This window comes from Tarenaya hassleriana, unplaced genomic scaffold (genome assembly GCF_000463585.1).
Source record: "Tarenaya hassleriana unplaced genomic scaffold, ASM46358v1 Cleome4, whole genome shotgun sequence".
NCBI lineage: Eukaryota > Viridiplantae > Streptophyta > Magnoliopsida > Brassicales > Cleomaceae > Tarenaya > Tarenaya hassleriana.
Window position 1 is genome coordinate 3,987,056 of NW_010966881.1, and position 10,779 is coordinate 3,997,834.

The 10,779-nt window shown below is 36.6% G+C and overlaps 3 protein-coding genes across 3 annotated transcripts in view; all 3 read left to right on the forward strand.

Moving 5' to 3' along the window:
- Window positions 1-1,033, forward strand: part of LOC104823859 — a 3,928-nt gene extending 2,895 nt beyond the window's left edge. The window contains exons 7-10 of the mRNA XM_010555612.2: window positions 75-104; window positions 219-321; window positions 474-539; window positions 758-1,033. Of these exons, the coding sequence (XP_010553914.1) occupies window positions 75-104; window positions 219-321; window positions 474-537 (197 nt within the window). The 3' untranslated portion in view covers window positions 538-539; window positions 758-1,033. The remainder of the gene's footprint in view (window positions 1-74; window positions 105-218; window positions 322-473; window positions 540-757) is intronic.
- Window positions 1,034-1,526: 493 nt separating this feature from the next.
- On the forward strand, window positions 1,527-4,895 carry LOC104823860 (zinc transporter 5). The gene is made up of 11 exons (XM_010555613.2): window positions 1,527-1,777; window positions 2,500-2,692; window positions 2,802-2,887; window positions 2,999-3,083; window positions 3,250-3,328; window positions 3,447-3,580; window positions 3,674-3,760; window positions 3,875-3,987; window positions 4,086-4,216; window positions 4,316-4,432; window positions 4,589-4,895. Exons 1-10 carry the CDS (start codon window positions 1,728-1,730, stop codon window positions 4,429-4,431), a joined length of 1,074 nt encoding a protein of 357 aa, XP_010553915.1. The 5' UTR covers window positions 1,527-1,727; the 3' UTR covers window position 4,432; window positions 4,589-4,895.
- Window positions 4,896-6,304: 1,409 nt separating this feature from the next.
- Window positions 6,305-7,704, forward strand: LOC104823861 (LOB domain-containing protein 41-like). The gene is made up of 2 exons (XM_010555615.2): window positions 6,305-6,647; window positions 6,843-7,704. Exons 1-2 carry the CDS (start codon window positions 6,458-6,460, stop codon window positions 7,505-7,507), a joined length of 855 nt encoding a protein of 284 aa, XP_010553917.1. The 5' UTR covers window positions 6,305-6,457; the 3' UTR covers window positions 7,508-7,704.
- Window positions 7,705-10,779: the final 3,075 nt, after the last annotated feature.

The window sequence follows — 10,779 nt, forward strand, 5'->3', positions numbered from 1 at the left end:
TTTCCCTACCCGCATCTTTGAGTTTCATCTTCTTTATAGAATATTTCTGGTGACATTCGAGCTGGATATCACAGGTGTGATGAATAGCTTATTCTCAGTTTACGGTATGTGATTCCATTTCCTTTTTCACCCATCTCAAGTTCTACATAAACCCTTATATCGAAAACGTTAATGATTTATATACTCATGAGTGGATTTTGTGTATGCAATGGATATAGATATCTATGATGATCTGATATCCCGAAGAGTCTACACAAGCGATGCTGAGAAGTTTGCTGAAATCTGCCCTTGCTGTACCGGTGTTGGCTGGGGTGTCATCTGGTACATCCATACATATATACACACACTTGAGCATTGTCATATATTTCCCATGCTCATGCTTACATGGTTTTTTTTCCTATTTGGCTATTTGTATATATCAACTCTCAATGAACTGAGACTTAGGTGAAACTGTTTGGCTGCGTTGCTTGCAGGGGGATGATTTCGTTGGTGTTTCTTTCCGCATCTTTGTATCTCGGTCTCGTGATCCTATCGTAAAGGTATGACTAAACGAGTTGGGTTCTGCAATCGAACTTGGAAACCCTTTTAGCTCTGGAGTCTGGAAATGTTTCATTTCAGACAAGTTTTGCCCTTCCAAACATCTAGGGTCAAGAACTTGGAGGACAGTTTCTCATCACATGTCCATCTAAGGATCTGAAAACATCTTTCCTTTCAGTTGACTTTGGCAGTTTTCTTGCCTGTTCTTTTGGTGTCTCAGGTGTTTCAAATATTCGGATTCAGAGATTCTTCCTCGCCAAAATACCTGACAATCGGAGCTCATCGCCGTTATATCAAATCATATATGCTGGATTTGTGCAGTCTAGATTCTTGATACAGACAACAAATTTGATAAAGTTCGATTCTTTTGATCCCTTGGTGTTTTGGGATTACATTTGATTGGATGTTAGGATTCCTTTGGAAAGTTTGTATTGTTTCGTTGTTCTTGGAAAGTGGAGGATAGAATTCGCTGAAACTGGAACTAGATTCTTTTCAACATGGAACTTGCCCCTCTCTGAAGTCATGCTACCGGCCAAACAAACCTAAAAAAGTCTGTGATAATCCAACACGAAGAGGCTGCATGGCTGCTTCCATGGATAAAAGCTAGAGTTGGGTTATGTCGTTCACTTCTTCTTTTGTCATATCTCTATGTTCAGATACCAGAGGGGAGCCAGTGGGAAAGAAAGCTCTACCCCAGCTTCAGGTCATAGGAAACCGCCGTTCCTGGGGATTACTGAGGGTCGGTAATGGGTTTACGGACATTTTCAGATAGGAAAAAGGAGAGAGGGAAGAGGCGCCATTGTTGTGGTTGTGGAGGTCGAGCTTCTGAGGTGAGCTCAGCTAACAGTACTCAATACTCATCGTCAGCTATTTTCGGAAACCTTTAAATCTTTAATATTAAGTTATTTGTTTTCCTCTTTTACCCTTCAGTTCTTCAAATATTTACAAATCTGTCATAGCATTTATAAAATGGGCATTACTCAGCCCATTAAGGCCCATTAACCTATCCGAGTCTCCCTCCTCTCTCTCTCTCTCATTCGACTTCGAGCTTCGGTTCCTGGTGAAGACGACGAGGACTCTTCCGCAAATTACAGGTTGATCAGTCTTGAATCCAGATTCTGTTTGGAGGAATTCGAATATAGCTGCATAGCTTTTGGATTTGATTATCTCGGATTTTCCCGGAACTGAAAATGATGTCGCCGAAGCAAATCTCCGACGATCGAAGATCTCCGCATCTTAGGTAAGCTTCGGATTCAGCTCTCTGTTATTCGGTGCGCTTTTTTCTTGGATGTTTGATCGCTTAGAAATGGAAGGAGACACGTCATATTTCGCGAACCTTGCATACCGGTTTGTCTAAGTTTGCCTTACGAAATGAAGATTCCTCTTCCTGCAATGGACATTCGCGGGTTGTAATTGGTTACAGAGATGGAAGCTGGTGTACAGTAGTTCGGTTTTGTTTGTTTTCCTAGAAAATGAGGGGAAGAATTCTTCCTGGTTTTCTTATCCCCTGAACTGGAAATGACCCAGTTGAGGTTATATCTTGGTTTAGGAGGTAATTGAATACTCCTCCATCGCTGAGGTTATAAGTTCACGATCTTTTGAATCTATTAAGCATGACCGTGACAACTGTTCAGTAGAGAGCTACAGCTGATAATTGCTTTTCAACTATCGTTTTTGAGATTCGGAAGCCCCTGTAACATAGGAAATCCAAGCTGATGAGTTAATTCATCTGTTGATGTGTTTGATCATATTGAAAACTGCAAGCGATTAGCTATACCTGAAACATACAATTGTCTTTCTTTGCTATACTGAGATTCAGAGGTCCTTTAGGTTAGTAATTTTTTTCTGGGGGCATTTGTTGTTTGTTCAGGGAAAAGACCCAAGAGCCATTCCAGTTCCTTTTCGTTTTGTTCTTGTTCTGTCTGTGAAGATTTCATTGTTTTTTCCCTTTTTCTCCTGCAGGCACATGCCTTTCCAGATAATCCATCTCATAGGAAACTTCTTTAGGATATGGTCAGTTTATTCTATGTACAACTACTTGAATCAGACAGGAGCTTCTGTTGTTCTCTTTATCTTCTGTTGTCTGGCACCATCATCCATCATCTTCCTCATAATCCAGAAACCGTGGAGAGGAAGGGCCCTTTCTAGTCAACAGGTTTACTAGAAAGTATCTACATTTTCGAGGCATATGTCAAAGGAAATTCGATTCTAATTTGTAATGTCCAATGTTGCAGTATATTCTAAAGCGTGTTTGTTTCTTTCAGATCGTGCCTTCTCTCATCAACGGCATCATCACAGCTTTATTCTTCATCTTATGGGGAAAGGGTCTTAAATCTTGTGGACCGCTTAGGTATTCATTAGTTCTTAAACAATCATTCTCCTTTTTATTGGAATCTGATATTTATTCGTGTATACGATTAGTTTCCGATTTTCTCCCTACTACTTTGTATTTTCTTGGCAGAGCAATCTTGTCAGAGTATTCAGGTGCTGTTCTCGGAGTACTCTCTGCAGTATTATATGGAAGGAGAGGACACGTCTGGAAAAAGGTAACCATATGAACCGTGCTACTTATTTTGACTCGCATATCGGTCTATGCAGTACTTTGCAAAAGAAAACATACATTCTTCAAAAAATTAATTTACAATGATTATCTGGGGAGGGAGAGAATTTTTTGAAATGTTTAATGTAAGGCTGCTCTCTGAATCGTGTCAGGGAGGTGGCCTTATTGCAATGCTGGTAGCTCTTTTCTTTTTGTCTCAAGGATGGGCGACATCATCTCTATCTCCATTCTATATCCTCTCTACACATGTTCCTTTCTCTTTGTAGTGCACTTGATTCTCTTTCTTGTTTGTCTTATACTGTTATGTCGACAGTTACGCTTTCTTTATGTTTAACTTAACACCAACCACCATCCAAAGATAGTGTTGAGACAGAGGAAGGACACACAGAACAAGCATTGGGTCTGGGAGGGATGCTGATACCCATTTTGGCCGGAATCTTATCAGCGTTAAGGAGAGTGATTGCACGTCGTGTTTCTCTTAAGGTATCTATTTCCCATTGTCTATCTCTATCAGCCCCTTCCCTCTTGTCTCGTCTCTGCCTACATTGCATCACAGCCGATTTTCCCTTTCCTCAGAACCAACAGAAGAAGCGATTGCATGCGATAACCATTGCTTCTGCAACGTGTTTTCTGTTTCCCGTGGCCATGTGGGATCTGATCATAGTAAGTGATGCTTAATTCCCTGAAAAAAAGAAGCGGTCAAGAATGCAATGCTAACTTTCATATTTGTGCCATCAGTTCACTGATCCTTTTTTTTTTAACCTGGGGCCTCTTCAGGGTTCCTCTTCTGGTAAAACTTTGGAATTGCCATTTTCTGCTTGGGCTTTCCTTAGCACCATCGTTTTCGGAATCATCCTGATATTCTACGTTGACAGCATGGCAGAAGAGAGGTTCTTCTCAAGCGTGCCCTTATCTTTTTCTTCACACCTTGCATTTAGAGGAAGAGCTACATATTTGTATTGATTATGGGTTCATTACACTTTTGCAGACTGCAGATGGTGTTTTCTTCTCCGCGGCATCTGATGGTAGCTGGTGCATGCATTATTGTCATGGAGATTTCGTACGGAATGGACTTCTCTCTTCCTGGCTTTGTAGTCTGCTGCCTTATACTAGGCTTCGGTACACATAACTAAGTCTCCATTCTTTCAGCCCACATTTCCGCCGTTCTCTCCAATGGGCTCGTTGAAAAATTTTACGTTTCTCGCTTGAAACCTGCAGGGATATACGAGGCAACAGCTTTGGAGCGCGGCAAAAAAGATTCTCTCCAAAAGCCAGATCTGTCGAACGGGATACTTGGAGATGAATATGATACTTCTCTTTCACTTCCCAGATAACGTATGATCTCGATCTCTCTCCCTCTCTCTCTCCCCGCTAACATGGAGATCCGTGGCTACTAATCTCTGGGCCATAGATGTATGTGTCCATTTATGCAATGTCTTGCTTAATGAATCAACTTCATTTTTTGTTGTCGTTGTGTCATCCATTCTCTAGGTCTCTTGGAGTTCATCGCTCTCAGTCTCAGCGATACCAATGGGCACAACACAACCAGTTGGATCGAAAGCCATAGAATCGGAACACTTCTTGACACTGTAAATCTCTTTAATCTCCTCGTCTCCTTCACACCTTATACCATCGTTTTCTCTTTTAAATTTTCTCAGAGGCATTGGCGATTGTTTTTAGGCAGATTCTGACTCCCAATGGACACATCGAAAAGACAATCTCAAAACATACTTTGATCTCGTTGATTTGTTTTTTTTATTATTATTATCAATGAGTTGTTTATTAGGTTCTCAATTTATTTTTGGAAATTGCGTAACCGACCGTACAAAAGAAACTCCAAAACTTGAATGAGGATATTTAATTATTTTAGTTCATCCCATTTATGGTGCTTGGAGGCCGACACGTGGTGATTGGTCTGTAGAACGTGACATACACGCGCCGCCGTCGTGGATCTCTCGCTTATGTTTTTTTTGGTTCTTTTTTGGACACATTTGCATCATTGCATGGCATCTTCACGTATGTCTCCTCCACTTGTCTCCCTTTTCAGTCCCGTTAAATGCGTTCCTCTTTTTATGGTTTTGTTATATACTTTTTTTTAATCTTAATTTTGTTTGAAATTGTAGATGTTCTATCTTAATATTTTTTGATATTCTGTATCAAAATCCAGACTATTAATTCTAGAGTCGAATTTAAAATATACGTTTTTTTCCCAAACTTGAGGTTCGAATTCGGAACGGTACAGACGTTTTGCGTTTTCGTTTTACCGGTTCAACTATCCAAGTTTGGATTCTATCTTAGTATTTGTTTTTTATAGAATTCCGAAGAATGTTAACGGTAATGTATATGATAAACTTGCAACTTAGAAATATACGATTAAATGTTAAGTTTAATAATTTTGGCGGGACATGTTTGTACCACGGTGGTCGTTTGACTCTTTCATCTTACGTTTTATTTCTAATAGAGAGTCAAAACTTAATATATATATATATAATGGAGTCTGCAAGAATTCAAAAATAAGATAAGAATAGTGATTTTATTATTGGAACGGTTGGACCGAGTTGTGACACATCGTGTTCGTCCATGGTTCTCTTGGACACTCTTGCATGCTCTCTTGTCTCATTACACATCGTTTCATCTATATCTATTTCCATCTGCTTGGGGCTATTTGTAACTCTATATTGGGCTTTCTTTGACCTTCGTTATAAATAATTTAAATGGTAATATGTCCCTTGAATTATTGTTTGTACCATATACTATTTTTTGCCGTGTTATTTTTAATCATTCTTATGTTATTTTTGTTCGCCAATAACTTACGTATTTTGCAAGTATTTTTTGTCGTTAATCCATTCTCCACTTCTTTTATAATTAAGATTAAAATTTTGTTTTCAAACAGTATATTTTTTTTTGCGTGTGTGTAATGTAAATCACGGAATGTATATTTGATATTCGTCCGAATATTTCTATCCGTACATGGTCTATTTAGTTTAGAATGAAATAAACTTTAATCACTGGTCGTAGTATACGGTAGATATACGCTTTGTATTGGAGAGCGATGAAAACACGTGCTGCCAATGAGGGAGATGAGACAAAAGATTTTTTTTTTTTGTTCGGACAAGTGAAAACGCGACAAAACCAACGAGACGTCATCAATAAAAAACAAGGGAAATGGAAAACAGCTTTCTTCGTCCCCTGTTGTGATCTTCCCGACCAAAGCAAACGGCTCATCATAAATACTCTCATTCTTTCTTCTTCCCTCTAGCCGTACCGTATCGAAATCATCTTCTTCCTCTGATCTTGGTCTTTCTCTTTAGAAAAAAAAAAGTTTTTTTGTAAAGAGAGAGTAAACGGGAAAGAAAAGGAATGAGGATGAGCTGTAATGGATGTAGAGTTCTGAGAAAAGGATGTACTGAGAACTGCAGTATAAGGCCATGTCTCCAATGGATCAAATCCGCCGAAGCTCAGGCCAACGCCACCGTCTTTCTCGCTAAGTTCTACGGCCGTGCCGGCCTCCTCAACCTCATCAACGCAGGTCCCGACCATCTCCGACCTGGTAACAGCTAGCATCTCTCACACTCTGTTCTGTTCTGTCCTAAATTCGACAGAACTGAAATGAAGGTTCGATTTTGAGGTTGATTTCTCATGAATGTCTTCATGTGATGTGAGTCAAAACCCATTACCCATTACTTAACAGATATAATCTGATAATGGGTTCTCTTAATTTTTTTCTATGATTTTGTGGTTGAAGAGGTTTTTAGGTCGTTGCTGTACGAAGCATGCGGAAGGATTGTGAATCCCATCAATGGATCCGTCGGGTTGTTATGGTCGGGAAACTGGCACATGTGCCAAGCCGCCGTTGAGGCGGGGATGAAGGGCTCTCCTGTCACGGTGATGATCGCCTCCGACGCGGTGGCGACCGTCCATGTTCCTCCGCTTAAGGTATACGACATCCGGCACGTGACCAGAGACGAGAGTTCCGGCGGCGGAAGCGATGGCCACGGCGGACGGCACGTTAAGAGCCGGTGTCGGTCCAAGAGAATCTCCGAGATTGCGCAGCCGCGGACGCACGACGCAGCGGAGGAGACGCTGTTTCCGGCCCCTGATGCGGTGGAGTGGGGCCGTGCATGTGACCGGTCGACGAGTCACGACTCATCGCTTAGTCACCAGTCCGAGTTGCTTGCGGCGGCGGAAGGCGGCGGAGACAGCAAAGACGAGGAGAGTATGGCGTCGGAGGAGACGGCACAGCTGTTGGCTGTCAGCCGTCCGGCGGTAGACGGGATTGGGCTTGAGCTGAAACTGGGGCCGGAGTCCGTGTCACGTGCGAACCACGTGAAGAAGAGGAAGGTGGAGAGCAGTGGCACGTGTGAGGAGGGTGGCACGTGTAGGATAGAACTTGGAATCGATTTCGTGTAAAGGAAAGGGGAAGTGAGAATAGAGAAGTGAAAACTGCGTTTGCGGTTAAAACGCAACTCTTTCGGGTCGTGGCGTTTGTGAATGTTTTGGTGCTCACATAGGACTGACTGTAGGCTCTTTTGTTCATTAGTTCTCAATTTGCTTCCTACTTGGGGCTTTTAAGGATTTTTGCTTTTATCAATTTGGTTTTTCGATAACCTCGAAATGTTTATATATACGAAACGTAGAAATATTATTTATATTAGGAACATAATATTAATTAGATTATAAAGTATTCTTTTAAAATATAACTGTATCTATAAAATAGAATGCAAGCTTTGTAACATGAAAAATAAAATTGAGCGGAGGTAATAACGTACACAAGCCCAATGGACTTTATTTGGGCCTACGTAAAATTAGCCCCACAGGCCCAATATTTTCTTTTTAGTTTGTACATAAGCCCAATGGTCCGCCACTCACGAGTTCCTTATAGAATTTAATGTATGTGTGTATATATATGCACTACTATGATAAAATATATACGTGAGAGAATGCATTGAATTATATAGCACAACGAATGAGTAAATATAAATAATGATATAATATCTAATAAATTTGAATAATCTATATCGTAGAGATACATTACCGTTTTACAAACTGATATTTTTATATAAAAATAAAAATGATCATATTTACCGGGATCAGATACTTATACAGGTTTTAATGTCGATATTTTCGGTGTGTGTAATGGGGTTTTATTTATGCGATATTGTATGATGTTTTCCCAGTGAATGGGGTAAGTCATATACATGATGTAACGCACGATTTTTTCTAAAGTTTTTATGTTATATTTCTTCTCCCTTTCTTTTTTATTTTCTTACTTTTTTTTCGACTTTTTATATTCCACATTTATTTATTTATTTATTAACGATTTTTTCTAAAATTAATTCCTTTGGCTTAGGATATTTTTAGAAAAACGTTGTTTTATATTCGAATATTTTAATAGGTTTTTTAACTAAAAATATTAGTTTTATTTTTTTTATAATTCGAAAATTCTCCGAATCTCAAATCAATTACATCTACTAAAAAATCGAAGAAACTCAAATGAATATTTTTATTTAGATTGAAAAGGAGTTTTGATATATCTCTTACCACTTCAATCACCAAATCTTGGATGTTTTAAATTAGATTTCACGTCCCCATAAAACACTCTAATTACATATATATATATATATATATATACTGCTTCTAGCGAGAACTATATATACCATTAATGTATACATTAAACCCGACCAAAAATATCGAATTTGTTTCGATTTCACCAATAACTGTGGATATATTTTTTTTTTTCATTTTGAAATGAAGATCATTAGGGATTCTGTACGTACACACAGCTTCCCAATTCCTCATCGGGGTCAAAGGTTTTTTTTTTTTTTTTTTTGACAGGCAATTTTCATCATTTCAGATGGAAAATTATGAATGAAAAAACATCCCATACAAAAGGAAAAAAAAAAATCTTGAAAATAAAAAGAAGGGATAAAAATGAGGATCGAATCTTCAGTTGCACTTGCAGATATTGTCTCGAAAATGGGGGATCGATTGTCGAATCATTCAACCGATTTGCATAATTCTATTGGGCCGATGGCCAATGATATAGTTATATATTTCAACGTCGGCCAACAATATATATATATATATATATATATATCCTAAAACAGTTTGACAAAATTCTTATTTTTGTTGTGTAAAATGGAAAGATAAAATGGTGTTGAATGGGAGGTAGTTTTCGAAGTTTTTGGATTTTAAAAACTGAAAAAACCGATAATCAAATTTTTTAAATTTTGGTTTTTCTAAAAATCCGGAAATCTACTTTATGGAAAAAAAATCAACTAAAAACCAAAAGTTACAATTTTTTAGATTTACAAAAATCTAAAAGTCAAAAACCAAAAACTAAAACCAAAAACCCAAAATAAAAGTCACTACCATTCAAAGTTGGTTACGGTAAAAGAATCTTATAGTCAGAATTTTTCCACAATCCAATTCCATTGCCACCAAGATTATTTTATTTTTCAATTTGGATTTTTATCTGAGATGATTTAAACATATACAAAAAATATCCGACTATTAAATAGAAATATTGCATATAATTAATTTCGAAAATATTGATATATAATCACCTAGGACATGTTGCATTTGTGGCCACTAGACCATATGTGGTTGGTTATGCTCAATATCAAAGTTTTAATAATAATTTGTGATAAATTAATAAAAACTGAAATTACATAAGATTTTGATTTACATCATTAAAAAAAGGAAAATTCCCAAAAAAATCATCCAATTATGAGATAACTATCCTATTCATCACGAACTTTTAAAATTTCTAAATTCATACTGAATTTGAATTTTTTTTCTAAAAAATCATTCGAAATTTAAATTTTAACAAAATCCTCATCGGAACAGAATTAATTTTGCCACATAGGCAGAAAGCGTCTACATGGCGCCTACGTGGCATGTACGTGTTCGCCACGTAGGATACACGTGGCGTTAATAATAAAACAAATTTAAAAAATTGGAAAAATGTAAAAAAATTATAAAAAATGTGAAAAATTACAAAAAAAAATTGTAAAAACATTTTCAAAAAATGTAAAAAAATGTAAAAATTATAAAAATTGTAAAAAAAATTGCAAAAAATTATAAAAATGTAAAAAATATAAAATTGCAAAACATTTTCAAAAAATGTAAAAAATTGTAAAAATTGTAAAAAGTATAAAATTGTAAAGTTCGTGATGAATTTGATAGATATCTCGTAATTGGATGATTTTTTTTTTTTGGAAATTTTCCTTTTTTAAAAAACAAATTAAAATTTTATAATTTTTTACAATTTTTTTTACACTTTTTTACATTTTTTGAAAATATTTTACATTTTTTTTTACAATTTTACATTTTTTTACAATTGTACATTTTTTTTTACAATTTTTACAATTTTTATAATTTTTTGCAATTTTTTTTACAATTTTTATAATTTTTTACATTTTTTACATTTTTTGAAAATGTTTTTACAATTTTTTTTTGTAATTTTTCACATTTTTTATAATTTTTTTACATTTTTCCAATTTTTTAAATTTTTTTTATTATTAACGCCACGTGTATCCTACGTGGCGAACACGTACATGCCACGTAGGCGCCATGTAGACGCTTTCTGCCTATGTGGTAAAATTAATTCTGTTCCGATGAGGATTTTGTTAAAATTTAAATTTCGAATGATTTTTTAGAAAAAAAATTCAAATACAGTA